The sequence below is a fragment of the Gekko japonicus genome, unplaced genomic scaffold (assembly GCF_001447785.1).
Source record: "Gekko japonicus isolate JY-2015 unplaced genomic scaffold, Gekko_japonicus_V1.1 scaffold1093, whole genome shotgun sequence".
Lineage (NCBI taxonomy): Eukaryota > Metazoa > Chordata > Lepidosauria > Squamata > Gekkonidae > Gekko > Gekko japonicus.
This window is the reverse complement of record NW_015160243.1, coordinates 435,489-460,516: the sequence shown is the minus strand read 5'-3', so window position 1 is coordinate 460,516 and position 25,028 is coordinate 435,489. Positions and strand designations below refer to the sequence as shown.

General features: G+C 39.5%; 1 protein-coding gene across 1 annotated transcript in view; it reads left to right on the top strand.

Moving 5' to 3' along the window:
* The window catches only part of DGKB (diacylglycerol kinase beta), a 398,712-nt gene that overhangs the window by 121,267 nt on the left and 252,417 nt on the right, over positions 1-25,028 (top strand). The window contains exons 18-20 of the mRNA XM_015413478.1: positions 1,941-2,026; positions 4,615-4,704; positions 16,750-16,910. Coding sequence (XP_015268964.1) covers positions 1,941-2,026; positions 4,615-4,704; positions 16,750-16,910 — 337 coding nt within the window. The remainder of the gene's footprint in view (positions 1-1,940; positions 2,027-4,614; positions 4,705-16,749; positions 16,911-25,028) is intronic.

Here is a 25,028-nt window from a genome sequence, read left to right as displayed (position 1 = left end):
CTTTGAGTGGTCATCTGTGCATTCATACTACCTGCCCTCCTTCCCCTCTGCTTTCGGTCCTTCCATGCTTTCTTTGGAGACTGAGGGCAGCGGTCAGAAGGAACTGGCAGGATTGTCGTGCCCCTCCCTTGGTCATGTGCAGTGGATCCCAGCACGTGACCGGGGAGCGGGAGCGAAAATTCCTTTTGCTTTCCATTATACCGATTGGGGTCGGCACAGGCGCACTATATCCCAGAGGTGTGAATGACCGCTCGAAGATCCTCAGTTACAGGTAAGCAACCTGTTTTTCAAATCCCCACTCTGCCATGGAAACTTGCAGAGTAACCTTGAGCCAGTCTCTGTGTCTCTCAGACTTGTGGTGAATGGAGAATGATGGGTTTCCGTAGGGAAGAAAAGTAGGGTATGAATGAATAAATAAGAATGGGTTTGAAGCACTTCTTCCAAATTACCTGTATTCAGCTTTTACCTCCCCCTCCCTTTTATTTTTGTCTAGTTGCTCCTTACATGGGCTTCCTTTAAAAAGGCATGACTGAAACCCTTTTTCAGTGCTTATCCCACTGATTATTCCTGTGTAGTAAAGATCTTCACTCTTCTTCTGTGTGTCACATTTCTTTCTTCACTAATAATAAAACATGACCAATATAAATAAATTTGTCCCTAAAATGCTTTTATGTTTTGTGCCTGAAAAAAAATATTGTCAGTGAATAATGGCTATGCAGGTGGTTACCTATTTTATATTTATAGTTGGGCCCTCTCTTAAGAACGATAAGTGTTACCTCATTATTCCTCTTGCCATTGATACTGATTCTCTCTTCTTTTATTATATTTAATTATTAACCCGGGATTATAAATTATAGGTGGCATGGGATAGCCTAATCTCGTCAGATCTCAGAAGCTAAGCAGGGTCGGCCCTGGTTAGGACTTGGATGAGTTGCCTCCAAGGACAACTCTGCAGAGGAAGGCAATGGCAAACCAGTGAAACCACCACTGCTTCTCACTTGCCTTCAAAACCCCTTGCTGGGGTCACCATAAATCGGCTGCAACTTGATGGCACTTTATACACATGCACGCATGCACACACACAAAAAATGGTTTAGAATTCAAGTCTTATGTAACACATCTAGTACATTTTACTTAACATGTATACAGTTCAACTAATTTTAATCAAATGAAAACCCCATTTTCTAAATAAATTGCTTTCCATTTATTTTTCTTTCACCTGGTATGTACATTTTGTGTGTGATTTCAGTATTTGTCAATATGCTATGCATTTTTAAAGTTTCTTAATGGAAAATGTGCAGTTTATGCATAATTGCAATGTGTGTGTGCATGTGTGTGTGTGCATACCGCAGCATGCATACACACATTTTGCATGATAGGTAAATTGTTGATCTTTGTTTCAGCCTGGAGCTTTATGATCAGCCAAATAAATATGAATCCATTATAAAATCTCACTATTTTTCCTCATTTCATTAAGGATTCTATGATCATAAAGCATGCAATGTAGAACATGTTTCCTATATTAAACACAAAATTTTGATTTTTTTTCTAGTCTGTTTGAAAACTGTTGCAGTCAGCCCTAGGTTGCAAGTTCCCTGTCTGAAAAATGATGTTCTTACAGCTACTTGGCAACCACATAATAAACTTGTACATTAAAATATAGTTCCCAGGAGATGCATACTTTACTGTTCTCTACAATAAACTACACATTACAATGAAACTAATTTTATTGGATCACTTTACAGTAATTAGCATCTGATGGTCATTTGCCGTAGGCCATTGTGTCGGAGAGTTCTAACTACTATGCTTTCCTGTTGCAAAATGACTTCAGTCAGTTTTGACAATTTAAGCAAATGGAGCAACTGTATAAGTTTTATATTCGTAGAAAAATCAAGAAAACAAGGTTGGTGATAATGGAACATACTTCCTTTCTTTTTTAGATTGAATTTTTTCCGAGATGTTCCTGATTTTCGCGTATTGGCATGTGGTGGAGATGGAACTGTAGGTTGGATTTTGGACTGCATAGGTAACATTTCTTATAGTTTCTGTTGATCTTCCTTTGTGCGGGGAACACTTACTAAGCATTTTCAATTTAATTTTTGTTATGTACTGAGCCTGAACAGTACCTGTAAACTGGCTAAGCTTGTTCCACCAGAACAATAGATAGCCAGGATCCTGGAATGGATCTATAGAATAGTAGTTGTAATGTAAATAGCCTATCGTTGGTGGTGGGGTGTGCTGGAGTGTGGTCTTTGCAGGCTTTATAAACAGGGCTGCAAGGCCAGTTTTTCAGTTTTAGAGTTGAGCTGAAATCACTAATAAACTATGAGCTGATCACTATATGCATCTCGAACTCAGTATATTCACTTTTGCATACCACTGAAACTGGAATTAATTTGAGAAAGCAAAACTGCCTGTGCTAATGGTAGTCAAAGCTGCAATTCTTTGCAGACTTGCATGGGAGTAAGGCTCACTGAATATGAGGGACTTATTTCTAAGTAAATATGCATATGATTGCACTGAAAGGAAGGGAGACTGATGAAAGCAAAAGCAACTTTTGAAAGGTGTTGTTGAAGTTCTATATAGCAAAGAACTGTACAGTGAACAAAGGTCTGTAAGCCGTTTAGTCATTTTCATATATTGTTGATAATGAATGTCTTATTTTAGTGCTGATCCTCTTTCATTACATTGGACTTTACTCAGTATTACAACATGCTCCTCATTAAAATTTTATCTACCATATCCTAGCATGGTACAGATGAAAGAGGGCTTTCTGTTTTACTATTCCTAGGAATAGACCACAGAACCCTCTCACAGCAGTACGATTGTTTTACTCTAATAGAATATGTGGTTTTACTGTACAGTGATCCTCTTAGTTCCTGTGATACTAATGGCTAGCAGATAAGACAATAATATGTGGGTTTCTCTGTGTGGTTGCCATATAAGGAAGAGTGTGAACCAAAAAATCCACATAGTTGAGCCTTGTACTACAGGTTGGGGAAGATTTTTCTGCAAACCTGGGAGAACCATCAGGTTAGTAGAACAGTCCATGAAAAAAAGTATTAAAAACCTTGAAAGACTAAAACAGCCCCAGGTCTGGATTAGATCTGTCAACTCTTGGAGTTTGCCAGCACTAAGTAGTGGTGGGAGGCTTAAATCAGAAATACTGCACTGTGGCTACTGGAGAGGATCTGGGCTGGATTTGCCTTCTTCTCCATTCCTCCATCAGCTGATGGTGAAGAGGGGATTAGAGGAGAAAGCAAATCCTGTGCGGCTCCCTTCTTGCCAGGTGATGATGGGGTGGGAAAGGGGACAGAAAGCATGTATGTCGTGGCTTCTGCTCCAAGGCCAAATGCTGGATCACCTGGAGCCTTCTGTGGTACTACTGCCACCAGTCTCATATGAGCTTCCCAGAAGCAGGGAGGGAGGGTGGTGCAAGAAGCACCTATCCTTGTGCTACAAAATCTATCTCAGGATTCTGCAAGGGTAGCTCCATGTCTGGTGGCAGTGGGAGAGGTGGAGATGACAAAAGAGTGGTGGCACCAGACAAGGTGGAGAAATGATATTTCCCCTCCTTTGCAAGTCTTTCTGGGTCTTTCCTTTTTCTCTGTAATTGGACCAGTGAGCATACATACCAATGAAGTCCCAACAGGTGGTTTCTGGGTTCCCCCCAAAGTCCGGCAAGGTAGACCAGTGTCTTTCTTTTCAGCAGTTCTTGTGGCTGTGAGTTTGTCTTCTCAGGCTACCCACTGAGTAGTCCCACTTTCAGAGCTGTGCAGGAAAGAAAGGGGAAGACACATTTTTTGTAGTTTACCCGAGGAGAGGTGCAAAGCTGGGACTGTTCTCAGCTTTGTAACTGTCTTTGGGCAACTTAAAAATGACTTGCAACATCTTGCTTCAGGTCTCTACATATATTATTCACTAGATTTATAACCCAGGCTGTCCACAAAGGTTTATGGTTGATGTCAATCTTATTAAAACATGTTAAAAGAATTTTAAATTGGTTCTAGAGAACATGTTTGGATGGTGAACTTGCTATTGAGTTATGTTTTGTTTGGTAGTTTATAAGGTATGAGGTCTTAGATTGTGCAGATATTCGATGCAATATTGAACCATTCAAAATTGGTATGCACATTTCCATTGACCTTATTCAAATTGTGATTTGACCAAGCAATGTCATCTCCAGATACTTTCCTAGTTTATCATATCTTGAATATTAGAAATTGATTCCAGAAAGAGGAAATTGTTTCTTTGTGTGCAGTTGTGAACCCCATTCCAAACAACAGTTACCGAAAAGCTGAAAGATTCTCTTCTTCTCTAATAGTCCTGAAATAATCAGAGATCTATAATGCCTTGACTTTTGCTCTGAGCATTGACTGCTAGTCAGTGACTGCAAGGTTAGGTACCAAAATGCTGAAAACAATAAATCATGGAAGCACATATAGGAATAGCAGTAAAAATTGGTAACTCATAATTGCTAGGAGGCTTCCTTCGGGCTGAACTGATTGCTGGGTTAAATTTTTATCTGAACACAGACATTAACTATGTATTTTTAAATCTGTACATTGTCTCATCTGCTTTTATTATTTAGCTGTCCACTTTCTTCATTTACAGAGAAAGCCAATATGATTAAGCATCCACCAGTTGCTATTCTGCCCCTTGGAACCGGGAATGACTTAGCCAGGTGTTTGAGATGGGGAGGAGGTAAATGAAAATTATTATATTTTATATTTTAAAAACCTATTTTGTTAATAAGAAAAACAATTTCTTTTGCAAAAAAATTACAGATGTAATATGTTTACTACTGTGCATGTTTTAGGTGCATGGAATAAGATTTCAGAGTGACACAGTGGTTAGAATGTTGGACTAAGACCTGTGGTGGTTGTTCAGTCGCATAGTCAAGTCCGACTCTTCATGAGCCCATGGACCACATCACTCCAGGCCCTCCTGTCCTCCTCCACCATCTGAAGCCTACTCAACTCCATGCTTGTTGTCGCATCAATAACACTGTCTAGCCATCTCATCCTTTGTTGTCCCCTTCTTCTTTGACCTTCAATCTTTCCCAACATCAGGGTCTTCTTCAGTGAGTGCTCCCTTTTCATTTGGTGGCCAAAGTATTTGAGATTCAGCTTCAGTATCTGGCCTTCCAGGGTTGATTTCCGTTAGGATTGACTAATGTGATCTCCTTGCAGTCCAAGGGACTCTCAAGAGTCTTCTCCAGCACCATAATTCAAATATCTATTCTTCGGCGCTTGGCCTTCCTTATGGTTCAGCTCTTGCAGCCATACATTACTACTTGGAATACCATTGCTAAGACCTGTGGACCTAGGTTCAAATCCCTTTGCCACAAAACTTCCTGGATGATCTTGGGTCACTTATTCTCTCAGTGTAATCTACTTCACAGAGTTGTTCTGAGAAGAAAATGGAGGAGAGAGAAGCATCTACACTGCCCTGAGCTCCTTGGAGGGAGGATAAAAATGTATGAAGTAAATTTCTTTACAACGTGACCTGTCAAAGTGCTGCATATAACAACAAACTCAGGAGATCTAAGTTAGGGGTCCTTATTGCTTTCTGTATTGCATAGAACAGCTGTACAAGCTGTAGAAAATTGTGCTCTGCCAGGGAGGATGGGAAAAGGGAGAAGGGTGCATTTACATTGTCTTGAAAGATGGATAGGAGTCTCTGAGGGAGTTGTTTTCCCACATATGAGGTCCAGCTTTGGCTTCACTGATGCCAGTCCATAGAATCAGAGTACTACATGCATCAACCCTCTCATGCTGTGGTCAGATCATAAAGCCTACTGACAGTAAGAATTCCTGTGAGTTTAATGCAAGTAGTATACACTCACTGATATTTAAAGTGTCATTTTAGTGGATTGTTCATTAATAACAAGAAGCATAAGTTGGTTTTTGTTCCCCTTTAGAGCTGACTATACTGAAAGGATTATCCTCAATAATATTATTATGTTAATATTTGATAATGTTTAAAAACCAGTCTCAAATCCTGCTTGGCTGGTATCTTGGATGGGTTTCTAGTTGTTCTTTCCTTCTTCTCTCATCCAGCAGTAGATTTCAGACAATCAGTCTTATGCTGCTATCTACCAGGAACTATGGAGGCAAAGAATCAGTAAGGATAGGGTGAATGTAACATCAAGCTTTCATTCCTGTTTTGTTTGTGTTATGTCTTGAAAGCATGAAAAACATATTTTAACATCTGATACTCGATTTTGTGGGATTAAAAGGGGAGGGGAGTGGCAACTTGCACAAAATCTCAAGAGACAATGTAGCCAAGAAAAAGGACCCCCATGAATTATGTAAGTTATGATAATTTAAGGTTCCAGAGCAGTCTTTAAATGGACCTACCTATAGTTGTTTCATTAGCAGTCTGTGGAGGACTGTAAATCACAGAGACCCAGCAGGTGACCCTAGCAAGTAAACTTTGATGTCATGGTGTCCTCCCATTTTGTTTTATATTCCTTCTGCTCACTTCTGATTAGTCAGGGAGCACTAGGCACAGAACCTATGCTGTTGTTAAACTGGGAGGCTATAGAAGATCTATGGCCTCGGTCACACGGGCCGGATATCGCGGGGCGGGGGGGAGGCGTGGCTGTTTGCCCTGGAGCGAACTACCGCACGGCAGCCAGATCAAACGTCCCACCCGACATCCCGCCGACATCCCGTGGTTGGGGGGAGGTGCCGATCATACCTCACTCCTGCGGCGCGGCAAAGAAGTGGCGCTGTGGGGGTTGTGTTGTTTTTAACCCAAGTGTTCGCATGCACCGTTGGGTGCTTGTGCGCACCCGTGGAGACTTGACAAAAAAACCCCTTTTTGTGACAGGACATGGGCGGGTGCCGGATGCCATGAGCTAACACCGGAAACGTGATCTGACGCCCGCCCTTGCCCCATGGTTTCAGGAAACTAGTACCTCGGAGGTACTAGTCTTTTACAGCGCATCTTCAGAGTGAAGCCTCCGGTGAACCACGGGAGCTCTACGCTTCCCAGGTGTGGTGGTGAGATCGCGCCCGGAAAATCTGCCTATCTTCCGTCTCTCTAGCGTGCCTAATGCTCCGTGTGACCAGGGCCTATGTAAGCCTCTCTAAATTTTCTAAAAAATAAACAGGATAAAATGAATAAATAAAATAATTGCACCTCTCTCTTCCTTTCATTGTGTTTTGAATGCCTGCTGGAACCCAATGATTCTTCAGTTTTTGCTTTGGTATCCTTCACTTTGCTTCATAACTCTATCTTTCTATTTTGGAGCCCTTTCCTCTTCTCCTAGCTCCCATATTCAAAGCTTCTGAGATTCTTGCCACTAGCCTTTGTAGATTTTACTTCTGTCTGCTGAGGGGCATGACTTTTGTGCCAACTGTGATATATTCATGGCTTGAACTTTAACTTTCAACATATTTAGTTATGCTTATCCTCAGATAATACACTAAAAGGCCCCAACAGTGATCATAAGAATTAAACACTTCTCTTCTGGGATGTAGAAAAAGCATTTGTCTTAATTATTTAATTCTCTCGAGCATAAATTTGGCTTGTTCGATGGGGGGAAAAATTATCCTCAGGTTGTTTAGCCAGCTTTGACATCTTACCAGCTTTTGAAACTTTCATAAAGGATATATGATCCCTCTTGATATGCTCCGGTCTACTCCTAATTTTGACATCCCTTAGCTGTCATGATCTCTAAGAAATTAGTGAAATAAATACCCAAAAGAAGATTTTTTTCTGAAGATAACTTATATGGCCCTTTACACACAGAGTTTATTCACAGACACTTGTAATTGTTTAACATGATATTGTGATCTGATTAATGTCCAGGACATTATTAAAACTGTATGACTTTTTAGAACCTGATTTTTAAGGATATTAGCATTTTGTTGTATAGAGTTGGATTTAGATGTCAGTTATATATATAAGTTGTTTCACCAAGTTGATAACTTTTAAAATTACTCTCTCTCTCTCTCTCTTTTTTTACAACAAAGTGATTTTTCTTTATAAATACAGGTTCTATAAACACATCCCAAGTCCAGAAAAATTCCATTAAGTCTCAGGTGTGAAAGTCAGGGTTTTAAATGACATTTGAATAGAAGCAGCATGAAGTTTGACAGGTGTGGTCTTATCTCAACCTTCACCTTACATATTGACCCCAAGTGTTTTCTAAATGCAGTTTTTCCAGTATGTGTAAGGGAAATTGCCACAGCTTAATTAATGTTGCTGCCTGTGATGGCATTTGAGTTTCTCTTCCTTCTTTTATTGCCTCGGTTATAGTTTAGAATAGCCTTGCCCCCCATAGAACCTCATAGGAGTCATGAGGGAAACAGAAAAAAAACCCCAATAACTTCTGTTAGCATTTTTGAATAGGAGAATAAGGATGTTAAGCAAAGAAGTGGAAACTGTTTACAAGTATAACACACAGAATCTTCTGGGTTAATTCAGCTTTAACATTGTCAGCCCAGAGGTTCCGAAAACAGTTATCAGCCAAACTTTTAAAACTTTTGAGGTGAATCTTTGGCTTTTCTGCAACCTTAGGAATCCCACAGTATAAATGCTTCTGGAAATTCCAGTTCTTTGGATAGCTTTCCCCTGAAACTGGGCTCTGAGACACTGTCTCCTAAGAAAGGATTCCTCCAGTCTTACCCTCTGGAGGCTCAAACCATATCTTCTAAATCATTAATAATACAAATGGATGGTTTTACCACTTTTCTTCTTATTTCCCCCCTCTCCTCTGGCTCTAACAGCATTCCATGGGTACTGGTTGGCTGTTAGCTGCTCTGCTCCACACCCACCAGTCATGAACAAAGGGGACTGGAGATAGACAGGAAGGGGCAGGACCTTTGTCCATCCATCACACCAGGGGACTAGGTTAGACTATTGAATTTCAGTAAGCAAGTGGGCTACAGTAAGTAAATAAAATTAATTTGTGCCATCAGTTTCAATGAGTTTCTGAACCACGAATAACTTTATCTGGATCAAAGTCATTGTTCACCCATGGAATCTTTTCTAGTTAGCACTTCTACTGTTATTGCTTCTAGTGTTCATTAAACACCTGAGTTAACAATGTTTTGATTGCTAGTTCCAGAAATTCACAACCTAGCCACCCTGAGCCTGCCTCGGCAGGGAGGGTGGGATGTAAATAAATAAATAGTCAGAGATACTGACCTACTAAAACCAACATACAGTCATCTTTTTATAAAGTATGTTTTCTTCTCTCACAAAATCATGTCCTTTCTATATGTAAAAAAATAGCTACACACAGTTTTTAAATAATGACAGCACAGATTTCTGGGTTTCACTTTGTCCTTTACTCATTTGTCAGTGTATATGCATCAGTTTCCTTGAGAAATACATTGTGCTTTATCCAGTGATGAGGTCAATTCATGACCATTTGTTAAGGTTTTATACTAGAACATTTCTCATTAATGTGAGCTCTTCTACTATGTGGATTTGTTAGCAAAAGGACCAGATATTGCTCAGTATACTTCATGAAGTTTCTGACTAGTATACTCCCTTCCTATGGACTTGCTTGCTACTTCTCTCTGATTGTCTGGAATATTCTGCAGAATGGAAGAAACTGGGAGCACTTAACAATGGAAAATTACTCAGTGGTAATTCATTTGGTCAGAGTCCCTCTTCTCCCACCCTGCAACCATCATTTTTTCTTGCTTTATGCACTGTTGGTGGTGGATTGGTACTTTACCAATGTGCAAGCCAAAAGCAGGAACCCAGAGAAAACCGAACAAAACTGCTCAAATTCTCTTCCTTTCACTATTCGTCGCCTCCTTTTCCCTGGTAGTTGGTTCCACAACACTGATTGTTTTTCTGAAACTTTTCCATAGGATTGGAGAACGCAAGGGATGCCAACAAATGTAGTTGCTGGTGAGTAATTTTCCTACTCCATGATGCAAACTCCTGGCTTGATTTGTGGAACAAATAACCTTTATCAATTTGCAGAATCAGCTCCAACACTATTTCACTCACTACTTGGCAGTATTAATTTTGTAGGTCATTGCAGAAAGATAAGATTTTAGTTTCTTTATATGAAGAATCATTCCGCCCTCCCCCCAACATTGGTGAAGGTTGCAAGTACCCATGTTGATACACAGATAAAAATGAAAGTCATGCAATGTCTTTTGTTAGAATCACCCAAAATATCACAAAATATCATGCAAACTTTCACATCATCTGGGATTTTTCATCAGGCTGGATGTTCATTCCCCCACCCTGAAGATGAAGAGACAAAAAAAAAATGAAGAGACAAATGGTGCAGAATAAAAAGAATCTTTAATAATTGTACAACCGCTACGTGTTTCGCGTGCAGCTTCATCAGGGGGAATCTACCAAAATAATACAAAATATAAAAATAAAACATATTAATAAAACCCAGGACAATTTCACAGAGCATGTACAGAGTGCAATTCATAATGAGTTATTAATATTTACATATTTACATATTATGGCCCTTTTCAGACAGCCTATCTATTTCGTTTTAGTATCTGGTTACTAACGGAATTTTTCTCTCATTTCCAACAGACCCGTTTTAGTAAATGGCTGCTAATGGAATTAATTTACCTGTTCATACAAGCCTGCTTGTGTCCCATTGGGGAAGCGTGCCTGAGCTGCTGTTGACATAAACTGCTTTCTTCCATTTTCAAACCTTTCCTTCCACTTCTGAATCACTGTGGTGTGCTGTGTGAAATACCCCATAGCTTCCTGCAATGCCACTTTCTTTTCCCTCCCCCTTTCAACCCGTGTGCACAGTCTTCCTGATGTTAACCCATCCATGCCCAGATGCAACTGACTCTTAAGTTACTTGTTGCCAAACGTTTGCTGGACAGGAGAGGCAGCATTGGCTATCACTGTCCCAGACCAGCAGTCAAAGCAGGCACCAGAGCAGAGATACAATGCCAGAGCAGTGGAGAAGCGAAGTCAAAGCCAGTCCAAGGATCGTTAATCCTCCAGGTGCAGACAGGACTGAAATGCAGAATCAAAGGGCAGTCCAGATAGCTAAGTCCAAGGTCAGTCCAAAAATCACAGGGTGCAAGACAGGAGCTGTGGTTATTAGGTTCACAGATAAGTGAGGCATTGCTTCCACAACTTGAAAGCAAGCAAGCTTGGCTTAAATAAACCTTTCACAACAAGCTGATTTACACAAGGAAAAGTCCTGCAGTCACTCAGGGCTGCTGTCAGCCAAACACCAGTGTTGAGCCAAGAGAAGCTTACTGCACCTTCACTCTGTAAGTTGGAGGTGAGTTTGCTCCCAGCATTGTTCTACTACTGAGGAGGAGTCAGAAGACTTCCTGTGACAGCTGTGCTTCATCATTCCCTCCCATGGTCTGCCAGGAGGTGTCAAAGTCAGCTGTCAGTGATGAATCTTGGAGATTCTGTCTCTCCTCAGCTGTTTCAGCTGTTTCTTGTGAGCTGGACCCAGGTTCTGTGACACTTGAGGAGTCTTCCTCCAGGCTGATTTCCGACTGGTCAAGCTGGCCCACAACAATCACACTAGTTTTTCAGGGGGCTAAAGAAAAGCTGCTGGGATTTTAAAAATGCCCCCCATCACATCTTCCAGCCCTGCAGAATGTCTTGGGTCACATATTCAGCCCAAAAAAATTTAAGCAGAAGCAAGCCTGTTTGGATTTTCAAAATGCCTGTTTCCACCCTTCCCCTTCACCATTGCATCTTCCAGCCATGCAGACAGGTACCAGGTTTCCAACTGTATCCACGTCTCCCTGAATTACACATACCTGCCTCCAGGTGGAACCTGGGGATGTCCTGGGTTTACAGAGGGCAGTTCCCTTGGAGAAAAGGTATCCTTTGGAGGCTGGATTTTGTATGGAATTATACCCCACTGACGTTCCTGTCCTCCCCAGGTGCCATCCCTGCTCTCACTAAATTGTGATCATGGTTGAGTGCCATAACAATCAACATAGAACCTTCCCCAAAAGGCTGAGGAAGATGGAGTGCGCGGGGTGAAAAGGGGAGGGGAAAGAAAGCAGCATTGATTGAAATGACAAAGTGATTCAGAAACGGCTCATTAACAGAAGGAAGATCACTGTGTGAAACCCCCATCCCCGTATCATTTTACTCAGAGCCAGGCCAATGATGGATAACATCCGGTTTAGAATGGTAATGTGAAAAGGGTCTATGTTATCACAAGGAATTCTTCATTTAAACTGTTTGTAAATAAAATTAAGGAACCATACTGACCTTCCAGATTCTTTTTAGTTCCATTCTGGTATATACACTTTAGCAGACTGAGCTGTGTGGGCTTGCCTGGCCCTTATCTACATGAGCATCTGCCAGGGGATATTCTCATTTAACCCATTAGGGTGCAGAGCTTTCAGTTTCAAAATCCATACAGCTTCTTTCCTCAACAGAATTCTATCATCCTGTCAGTCACATTTAAATATAACCCAAAACAGGAAGTCTGTGGGTTTGTGATTGTGCTCAGTGTTCCATCAGAGGAGTACCAATTCTTTTATGTGATATATTGCTTTTATGTTCAGAAAGTGTTAATTTAAGAGTAGGGTTGTCTGTCCCCAGGTCCCAGTGGGAATTTTCCCCACTTTTGGGGGCTGTGATCCAGCCCCAGATAGCTGGCCAATGGGGGAAACCCCACCCCAAAACAGGGACATCATCGGGTGACGTCCCTGACATGATGACTTCACCCAGAACGGACATGATCGCATCAGTGATGTCACACATGACGCTCTGATTTTTGAGCAAACCATATGGTTTTGAAGCAAAAAAACCCCATAGAGTTTTTGTCCAAAAACCAAAGTGTCACTTGTGATGTCCCTGAGACAATGATGTCACTTCCGGGTTACATTGTTTCAGGACATTGCCTGATGACATCACACCCAGAATGCCCCCCCCCAATTCCCCTGCCGTGACGGTGAGGGGACCTGGCAACCAAGCTTAAGAGGCCTTGCTTATATAACTTTTTTCACATCCACATGATATTGCATAGACAACATGATCACTATTACAAGTTGTGGATTCTTTAAGATAATATGGTTTATTGTCTGTAGGGTTAATAAAATATTTCATAGATTTTGTATTTTTTCAAATACAGCAATGCCCACAGGGACAGTGACCAAATGGAGGGCTGGATCCAAGTAGAACAGATTGTAGATTCTTATTCTTATGAGTGTTGCTATGTACTAAGAGATCTTTCAAGCTAGCTGTTTTTTTATAAGCAACAATTGGTCTTTTATTACGCATGGGAATATCATCCACTATGTTCTAGTTCTTATAAATGTGCTTTTTAAGGCTGCACTTGTAGAATTACAAGTTAAACTGCATATATGCCTTCCAAAGTAACTTTTTTTCTTACCCCTTCAAAGCTCACTTCTATACTTAGCAGTGGCCCTGGTAAGAGATAGATCTGTGAAATTGTCCTGGGTTTTATTAACACATTTTATTAACTTTTGAAATAATATATTAAATATATTTTATATTTTGTATTATTTTAGTAGATTCCCCCTGACAAAGCTGCACATGAAATGCATAGGGGTTGTACAATTATTAAAAAATCATTTTTCTTCTGCCCCATTTGTCTCTTCATCTTCATTTTGCCTTGGTGCACCCCCTTTCTTCTTCATTCCCCACCCCCACCCAAAAAAAGAGGAGGGATGAAAGAAAAAAAGTCATAGTGACAAAAGATGGAATATGCTACAGGCTGAATTGACTTAGTTTAGATGGCAAAGGTGCTGGGTTATGATGAGTGCAAAAGGACTTTCAAGCAGCTGAAAAAATAAAATCTTGGTACACTGTCCTTAGCTAAAATTCTTTACTTTTTTCTATGGCCTTTCCTAATAAACATTTGCTGTTGAGAAGTGAAAAATGCAGAATAACATGCATTTCTGCCATTATTTCATTTCTGCCATGATCACAAACTTTGGAGGTGCTTTCCCATTATTCCTTTCAAAGCTAGCCAACAACAAAGAAAGTTGATGCAGAAGAATTAGGTGCAGTTGGGCTCCCAGAGGAGGATTGTGTTTGTGGACTACCCTGCCCCCATGTTGAAGGTTCTAGACAAATTGCTCCAGGACAACCCACGATGATGTCTGGCACTTGTTCTGAGGAATGTAATGTACAACCATATACATACTTAACCATGGCCTTATCTGGTAGGTTATTTCAGTTATCTGTTTGAGTCAGAGTACAGGTTTCTATACAAATTACAGTGCCATCCTAAGGACAGTTATACCCTTCTAAATCCACTGAAGTCAATGAGCATAGAAGGGTGTAATTCTGCCTAGAATTTCAGCTTTAGTCTACTAGCAGTTAGTGTCTCACATGCTAAAGGGACCAAAGACCAGTCAGCTTGCTCTATTTCCAGTTTCTATTCCATTATCTTTCCCATGAATGAAAGGTGATGCTGGCCTCATTTTGAAAAAAAATAAAATTAAAAAAAATCCTTGGTTCTTCCCTTTATCTTGGGCTGATCAGAAATATCCAAGTAATTCTGATCCTAGTGTGGTGGCCTTTCTACTTTCTTACAACTATGAAGGGATGCTGCCGCCATTAATCATCTGTGCTGGTCTGGGAATATCAGAGTAGAGTGAGATAAAAATCACAGGCCAAGCTTTATTATGAAAAGATGATCCAGAAACCAGCTACATATGCTTGAGTTGTTGCTTTTTTTGTTTCTTATCACGAAAGCTGTTATCCAGTGGAAAGAAAGTTGAACAGAGCTTCTATGAATCTGTTCACCTTTACTCTCAATCCTTTATGTGCCTTCAAGGGCTTGAACATATCAAGCCTGATTCTGACTCCGTTTTTCATTGAATAGCAGACCTCTTCCTGTGCCGGATCAGAATGTTTCTTAGTTCCAGCAGTGGTTTGCCAGGTATTATTGGAAGGCTAGGGTGGGTCAGGAAGGCTGTTTTTGAAATCTAAACCTATAGCTCTCTTGGGTATACAAAAGTAATTGTGCTCTTCTTTAGAGTATATATATATATCATATTGTTCAGTTTGTTTTTCCTTTAATTTTTTGTTGTCTGTAAAAGAGGAGTAACATAAGCATGTATCAGGTGATTGTTATGAGCAGGCATGCACACATCGGGGGAAATTGTATTTGTCAGATCCAGATATCAGAGAGCTGAAAAATATTGGTATGCCCAGTTTTCTGGGTTCCAAATATCTGTTTGTTATTGGGATCTGATTTTTTTCTGGGATTCTGATATTATTCAGCTCCATTGTTCCCTATGGAGAATCTTTAATGGGAGCTGAAGGGGCTGATTTTTTTTAAAGCTAATGGCACTAAATAATCCCCAAGTTTCAAGTGAATTGGACCTCTTGGAGCAAGAGGTCTAATTCTATGAGTCCCTTAACAGTGCCCTCCATTGTTTTCTATGGGGGAGGGGCGTGGAATTTCTCCAGGGCAAAATATCCAAACACTCAAGAATGAGCAAAGCAACCACTGGCCAAAAACCTCCCAATACAAACAGAACAAACACCCCAAAGAACAAATGCAGAGCCAAGGAATCCCAGCAGAAACACAGGACAATATGGCAAGCCTAACATAACCAATGTCAAATCAGAGAATCCTCCAAGCCCAACTGATTACAAATACTATTGCAAGTCCAACAAATGTAAAGTCAGAGAATCCATCCTATGTATAAACCAAAAATCTCAGGCAATGTCAAACCCAAGAACTCACTGCAAACCTAACATGAACCAACTTGGCCAAAGAACACAATGTTACAAAACCAACAAAAACTATTTTAACAGACACAATCAAAGCCAAAACAACATGGCAAGCCAATACCAAGCCCCAGGAAGACTCATAAACATGGTAAAATTAAAGGGGGGGGGAACAGTCCTGGGAGTAATGCCATAATAAATGGCTTTGACTTTGACAGTCCTGAGAACCTTATAACTCTGGGTCCCAGTATTCCTGGTTACTCCCAAATATTTCTAGGATTTTTCATGACCCATCCCCCAAACCCCAAGTGCTTTACTTTAATGATACTGCTCTTACAGCCAGCTCAGATCTGAACAGTGTCACACTAAGACAAAAAAGGACCGAGAAAAGAACTTAGCAACTGCCAGTGTAATATTAAAATCCACTCCAAGTGCATCCAGAAAATACCAATAATGTATTTTTCAAATATATATTTGGCTAGATATATCCAAATGCACATCCCTAGTTATAAGTTTAAACAAGGTAAAGATGAAGCATATTAGGTTTGTTACCACTCTTCTGATGCACCATAAATATCAATAGAAAAGTAAACATAAATTCCTCTTTTAGTTCTATGAAGTTGATCCAAACCATGCCATTGCATTGAAAGGTTGTCTTCTCATTGAAATATATCTTTGGATCAAATCCTGTTGTTTATAAATTTGTATAGTTTGAAATTTATGTAAATACTCCAGGGGGTATGTTCATACATTTATTAATTGCTGAAGTGTAGTTGTTAATATAACTGCATTCAATTTTTCTCTAGTATACCTATTCGGGCTGTCTTTCTCAAAGTACATAGGAATGTTCTCTTTGCCAGGAGGCAAAAACCAATGATCAACTGAACAGACTAGATTCTGCCCTCAATTTCTTTGTTATCTTTGTTCACATTTCAGCAAGTTATACTGTTTACATGGGTTTTCAGTTGTTCAGCCTGGAGAGTTGAATGTATTTTTTTTAAATGCTGGTGATGAAATTATGGCACCTAAATTTAATCGAGGAAATCAAATGCTGGCAAAGTCTTTTGTATTCAAAGTTACCCCCCCCCCATTTTACAGGGTACGAAGGTGAGAATCTTTTGAAGATCTTAAAAGATATTGAAAACAGCACTGAGATCTTACTGGACAGATGGAAATTTGAAGTAATACCCAATGATAAAGATGAGAAAGGAGACCCAGTGCCTTACAGTATCATCAACAATTACTTCTCAATTGGAGTGGTAAGGTTTTTGCTTATTCTAAAGTGATATTTTTGCTGTTCTAAATAAGTGATTGGAGTTAATGTTCAAAGTGAAGGATGGCTAAATGCAGAATTTATCTTACATACAGTTTTTCTAGTAAAAGAAATACATAGATTGGTGATAATTTACATAAATTTACTTACATCGTCAAAATAGAATTATTTTCTCAAGCTCTTCCACCTGTTCATGTATGGGCAATATAATCATACTGTTCCTAATGCTCTCTATGAAGAGCTGCAGCACTAAATTAGTGGTGCCTATACAAATATAAATTATGAATCATTCATTAACACCTCTTAACTGTTATGTTGGTAAATATTCAGTCTTGCAGAAGCAAGATGATGAAGACTTTTATATGCTCCTTTTTAACAAACATGACTCTATATACATATATACTTATTGATGGATAATAGAAACCAAACTGTGCTGATAGTGTATGTATGGAGTATATGTGTGAATATAATTTTGTCAGAGTTTTTAAAAGTTATAGAAGGCTTAGAGTAGCATAGAACTATTAGTGTAGAGAGAATGGTAGCTAATCCCCAGTTAGTCAGAGATCTGTACTATTTACTAATGCAAATTAATATGAGAACTTTCAGATATATGGCTATCATCAGATCATAGGTCAATTATACAAGTCAATTGTGGGGCTCCCCTTGAAAACTGTAGGGAAGACTTAGCTGTTTCAGAATGTGGCAGTGTCAGTCACTTTCCACAGGGTTGCATGTTATAATAGTGATCTGACATTTGTATCCTCTCTGTGTTCTCATATCCTTTAAACCCTACATAGCTCTACAGTAATCATATCTTCACATGTGTCAAATTATTATGTCTGATGTCCTCTAAGACATCATCTTAGTGATTTCAGCCATGTGTCATGTTCAAGTGCAAAATCAAAGCCCTTTGTCGGGTTGCATCCCTATTACTGAATTCTCTCCTTTTGCATATGCACCCTTACTAAGCAACCTCTGATCATCACAGTGTACATTATAGTTGTAAGTCCAGGCTCCCAGCTGATCCTGAATTCAACTGGCTACCAGCAGTCTCTATTGCTGTGGCTGGAACTGCCACCCCCAAAATGGGTCAGAGCCAATGACCAGGAAGAAATGCTGCCCTTTCTCACCTGGCAGAGCCTGAGAGACACCTTGGAATGACTGGATGCCACCCAGTGGTGGGAGCTGGTGGGAGCCATCCAACACCTTTAAAGCCAGGCCACCCCAATGTCAGAAGTGCAAGTTCTCATGGGGATGGGCTGAGGGTTGACTGCAACTCTGGCCCCCATTGGTTCCTGCTGCCCATGGAGGATGACAGATCCTTTGCTTGACCTGCACGTCTTGCCACCCAGGTCTTAAAAGGGGCTAGAACACAGGCTGAGGAGGAGCTGAGCAAGCTGTTCCCACTGGCTGTATGTGGAAGCTTATGGAGAGGAAAAGAGACCACGTGAAAGCAGTCTTCCACCCCTTTCAGTTCTTGTGGGCCCCAACATGAATGTGTCAATGGAGGCAGAAACCATGCCCACCTCTGACCATACTACCTTGGCTAATTATAATGTGTGGTGGGGAGGAAACTAATGAAGGGAGGGAATCTGGCATCAATGGATTTTTATGTTTGTTCCATGAGGTCCTAGGTAAGATCAGTTTTGGTCCATTCCCAGACATCCTGTCTCCTTTGGCCAAATCCATTCTTTCAGAGGTCCTGGCAAGTCCATTTGCTTGAGGCATGTTAATCTCTATAGATGGTACTGCTAGACCACATTTTTTGTGTGTGCTTGCACTATTGCCCTATGAATTTTGGTTTTATTGTATCCCCAGATACTACACAAAAGACATGGGAGTTGCAGTAATGCATAAGCCATGCATCTGTCATCTCCTATTTACCCTTGGTTTAAATAGTTTATAAATCCACATAATTTGGTATCTCAAACCTCTAATAGGGAAAAATGACCTGTATCAAGAAAGGTTCTCCATATGGCTTGCAAAACAAGCCTTAGCCCCCCAGCTTTGTTTTTTTAACATGTGATTTATCCTGTTGAGAACAATCTCATTCATATTGGTATTGCTGATGAACAAATATCAGTATATATTCATTTTGAAGTTATTACTCTAAAGTAGCCTGTGCACCTGACAAAAACAACTGCACTTTTTACAGCACCTAATATATTACCATCCATATGCACCATCAAATAGAAACTTGCATGGTCATGATTTAATACCCTTCAACTGTAGTCAGTCACTAAGAGCCTCTTATTCTGCCAGTAGGGTGGGAAATGACTGCTTAGTTCTCATAATCATAAATTTAGCATTGTTATGGGTCTTGCTCCCCATCACTGTCCTGCAAGTTGTTAGCTTCATCTTTCATTATATATGCTTAATATATTCCTGCAGAATGGGAAAATAACCTCAGATATAAGTATTTGGGATAATATTTTATTCTTGTCCTACATAAGGTTTTTTTTGCTGGCCTTTACATCATGTTCTGTGGCGAATATAAAATGTTTTTGGCATTAGAAAGGCAGTGCAGACCTATAATTGATGGTAAGCAAGTCAGAGTGACTGCTATACAGAATAAGAGAGAAATGGCAAGTAACTTCACAGAGAATTGCACTATAAGGTTTTTTTTTTGGCACACTGCCTACTGTCTCAAAAGGACCAAGAATTAACTTTCAAAGTATACTACGTGAGGATATATACAGAGCAAAAGTTGCATGTTCAGGGCTAACCTGGTAGACAGGTAGCTGATTGAAGCCACAGTAGCCAAGTTGTTGACATAGGACAAGTGAGTGGATAAGCTCTTATCTGGCCAACTAATAGCCAAATTGCAGCCACTTCTGAGACCTACAGACAATTTATGCAATGTACAGTGCATGTTCTCTGCTGGCATCAGATTGCAGTGATGAAAGTAGATTTGGCCTATTTTGCATAATGTAAGATTGGCCTGTATTTGGTTGCAGACAGACCCCCTCTGAAAGTAGCCCCTTTCACAATGCTTCTGTGTTCAGTAAGTGTTCCTTTCCAACATCAGTGACCTTTCACTGGCATATTCTTCCCTGAGACCAATCCTGTGCTCTTGTTTGCACCTGCATAGATCATAAACTCAAGGTCTAAGCTGCTCAACATTTCGTTAAAACAACTCTATTTATACAGCTTTGGAGATGCTCTAAAGTTTGTTATAAAAATGTATGAGAGACAGAAGTATATGTAACTACAGATGCAGAACTACATATTGACCTGAAAACTTAAATAATTGTAACTATCAGCTGTGTGGTATATACTTAATGTACTGCTTATGTTGGTCCATGCATAATTTTGTTAATTAGTTATGGTATTATTTTCTCTGTATAAGATTTGTAATTTACTGTGTAATGATTAACAAAGCATCATGTATTAATATCATCATACCATAATTGTGATATATTTTCATATTGATAATTTTATTTTAGAATAGACACTGAAGGTAACTTGAAGTTTATTCTTCCCCTAGCTGGGATATATTCTTAAGGTTTTTCTGTTTCTTCATTTTTTTATTTATTGCATCATTATTTTTTACATCTTCTGAAGAGTTTGGGGCCTGTGGGGTCCTTTTTATCTTTGCAACAAGTCTGAGGTAGACTAGGATGAGAGAAAATAGTTGATGGGGGTGGGGTTTCACCAACTCCTCCCTTCACTGCAGATCTCCAACTCATGGTTCATGCTGTTCTAGATGGTTCCCTGTCCCACAAGAGCAGAATTTTGGGTTGCAGTGAGATGGTGGTGGCAAAGAAGTTGTGCACTGTGGACAGAAAATCTTCCTTTAGTCAAAATGTTTGGTGAGATCCAAGAATATTTTTGTACATGCTACAAATGTCATTGCTCTTTGGAAGCCAAAAACTACCATTGAACAACAAGTGTGTATCTCTTCAAGTAATTTTCTTTTATGGCTTACTTAAAGAATGAAAAGTTGTGATATGGTACATTCAGATTTAACAAATAAACCTCTTTTTAGCTCATATTTATCAGAGAGCCTTCAGACTTACACTCTCATTCTACCACTAATAAAATTTTCAAACCAGGAAGTCTTCAATAAGCCACAATTTGCTGTGATATCCAAATCAGGCACTTCAATCAGTTTCAGTGTTTCTTGCTTACAAACCAGGATTCTAAAACACTGGGTTATGAGCATGCAAGCCTCAAGACTTTGACTTGTTTTCATAATCAAAACTAAGTTCACTTGGCATGTGTGTGCAGCCTTTACCCACACATATTGAGAAGGCTGCTTTTGCCAATATTTGGCATAAGTTTCAAATAATCACCATCTGAAAACACAGTTATGTAAATCTAACAACGCAGTCAGTGGAGGAAAGGAGAAAGAAGGGTGTGGAGATTATTTCTGATATTTTAGTTTATTTATGATGGTGGTCAGAATTTTCCACAATTTTGCATATACGGTAGGTACAGTATGGATAGATCTTTTCCACTGAAATTAATGTCAGTGTCCGTTTGCACAAGGGCTGTAGATGTGTATTTGCACACATAGGGATGTGTGAATGGATGTTTAGAAAATCCATTTCTGAGCTACGGAAATAATTCAAGTGGTAGGTGTCTGCTGCAGCAAAAACAATCTGTACTCTATTCCTGCGTAAACGTCTGTGAACTAGAGCCCATTTCTTCAGAGAGCATGTCACCTCAGCCCAATGAAATACATTTGCATATATTCCAGGAAATTCTATAGAATCATAGAATGTTAGAGTTGGAAGAGATCTTTCAGGTCATCTAGTCCATTAAAGGGAAAGCTAATGATGATACTCTTAGGTATTAAACCCTGATATTATTATTATTACTTGATTTACAAAATGGTTGCAATAATTATTATAAGAGGGAGAAATAAAAAGTAGAAGCTGGCAATATAATGTTCAGGGGGAAAAACTATAGAGAACAAGAATGTTTTCTATTTACAGTTTGCCCTTCAAGATGATTATGGCATCTTTTCTGGAAGTAACTTTTCACATTTTTTTCATTATCTATCTTTGAAGAATGTATGCTAATTTTTGAAGAGAGAAAAATAAACTTGACAATGGGGGTCTAATGAGAAGAAATCATTTTCTGAAAGGCAACTGTGATCATTTTTGAAGTTATTAGATTAATAAGTACAGTCTTAGTCAATGACATTTCCCATCTTAGAAGGGTTATTGACATTTTGATATGAGACAGAGAGACCTTTAATGAGATCTCAATCAAAGGTAATATTTAGATAATGATACATGAATTCATAAATACTAGTCAAATAAAAATGCTGTAGTCCATTTTGGCCTTCACCTTATGAGAATTGGCATAGGCCACAAGATTAACAACATCATGATTGACTACTAATACCCTCTCACTTTAGTGCCTAATTATGTCTAGCTAATTGTATGAGATAATGTTTGAAGCTGAATTTAACAATGTAACTTAATCCATCATCCAGACAGTTCCCTGTGAAAAGATACTTACCACACCAGGTATTAATAATTGCTGCCAGTGTTAAATGTATAGTGTTCAATAGTGTGGTTATATACACTTTAACCCTATGCTGAGTGATTTCAAAGTCTCCTGAAGGCAAAATGTTAGCTCTGGGGTTACAGTAGACAGACACAGTAAGAAAATGAATTTAATTTTGCACTCTGGGTCAAAGGATTAAATTTGGGTGGGAAATGCCCTTATAATCAACCACAAGCATATGATTGTGATATTTACAAATGTACCACAGCCAGGGGTCTTGTTGTAGAAAAAGAGCTGCCGGAGCTCATTAGCATAACTCATTAGCATAACTTATTTGCATATGCCACGCCCCCTGACATCACCGGAAGTGACAGAAGGCCACACCCCCTGACATCACCGGAAGTGTGTCAGAAGGCCCGGCTACTTACCCTCCTGCTTCATCCTCATTCCCAAACGGAATGAGGATCGAAGCAGAGGGCGGGGTAAAGAAGGGGGCGGGGCTTCACCACGTGACCGCCCCGCCCCCTAGAGGTTCTCTTCCGGAGCTCCGTACCTGAGAGCTCCCCCCCGACTAGAGCCCTGACCACAGCCATGTGAGATCTCACTGTAAAAAAAGCAGCTCCCACATTTCTGTGTGAGTGTGTGAAGGTTCTCATGAGTTCTCCTGATCCAAATTGAATTTTATTTTAACTTTTCAGTTTTTGGTAGAATTTAGATTTATATATTTGTATTTTTGAAACTTCTACACCATTTGCCACAGAAATGCACAAAGTGGTAAACATGCATTCACCATAATGTATATACATTTATTGTTGTTGGGTTCTACGTCTATGGGGTCTATGTCGTTCTCCAGGTGAGACTACCATTGCATCATGGAATTTATATGAGAGTAGAAACTGAGCAGTGAAATTAATGTTGGTGCAGATTGTTAACACAGTTTTTAAGGGTATCAGGAGATGATTTTAAAAAAACATGTTAAAATATTGCAAGAATGCAACTGGTTTGATTTTGCATGAGAGGAAAATATTGCATATGTCATAATGATACTTACTGATGTCAGCAGATGATAGATAATGTTTTGAGTCAAGAGAACAGTGATCAGTTTGCTGAAGCTTGGTGAATTTCAAAATGGCTGCCAGAATTTCCAGAATAGGATTCTGAATTACCCAAATTGTGTTACTGAACCTGAATTCTGTTTTGTTGTTGTTGTTTTGGTTTTGTTTGCTTTGTTTTAGTTTTGTCACCCTGCGTGACTGATTACTATGAAACGCTTTCATGTTTCTGAATAGGATTTTCAAAGTTCCTGATGTTTATGAATCTTTAACAAAGTAATTTAGGATCAAAATATAAATTAGGCTAAACCACTGTCCACTGCTGAAAATGTTAATTGCATGTTTGCCTCCCATTACATAAAGTCTAATACAGCTTTGTTATGCTGTGAAGACAAAATGTTCTCTTTTTCTTAACATTCACCAGCACAAGGGAAAAGAAAACTGTGATGTCACTACATGAGGTAAAATCTGCTTGAAATTATGGAACACAAGGGAAGTTTTTGATGCTGCTGCACTTTTGGTATAATGTCTGTTTTGGTCCTGAGAGTTGCAGTGATCAATGTAACTGTTTCTTTAAAAGGGGAATAGTGCAATAATTCATAATAAAAATAAACAATTTCTCACTATCAAAGCAAGTGGCTGTAAGTATTACCACCTGGCATCTTAGTGAAAAATAATAAGCTGCTTTCTTAAATTTTGTCAGTGATTTGGCACATGGCAAGAATAAGTAAATGTATTCAAGTCAATCTAGAAACTTGATTATTTACTGAGATAGCATGCGATCAAAATAAATGGGAATTTTAATCCCTCATTTGCAGAGGATTGTTTATTAAAATAAGATGTAGAAACATTTATATTTTACTGATTTCAAACAATGATTTGTCGATATCTTCTTTCTTTTAAAATAATAAACCATTATTCCTAGGCATGTTTGGAAATTAAAACAATTTCTAGTGTTCTGGGAGTAGAACATATATATTTTTTTCTCTGTCATCTACTCATGGAAATGGAATTGTTTTATTTTACTACAAACCTATGTGAGGATTTTTTTTCCATAAGGGTGTCTTGGCACAGGGGATCTCAGGCTTCATGAAAGTGAATCTCCTGTGCCAGAAAATGCCTGTTTGAATCCCATTATTTTCATGTTGTATTTATCTCATTCAAACTCACCACCAGGTCACTGTGAGGGCTGCAGACTAGTCGCCAATGCTGGCCCTCGGAGATCCATCCCTGCCTGGGCCAAGCACATGGGCAAAGAGGCAGGCTGGGGGTGGAGCTGACCTTAAATCCTTGCTGGCTCTGTCCCTTGGTGCCGATGTTGTGAACTGGCATCATGGCCTCCTCCCCCTTCTGGGGGAGGCAAATCAACCCCCACCCCTGACCACCTTGAGGCTGGCTCTGCAGTCGGAAGGAGCCCAGTTTAGTTAACATTGAGTCAGTGACCTGCTAAACTTTGCATGCATTGTTTTAGTCATCATTGAGTCAGTGGACGATTTTTCAGGAAATGGCACTCAACCTAATATGGCTGAGCATTTTGTTTGGAACCATGTGATATATATAATTGCCCTAACGCGTTAGCCATTTCCAGGTCT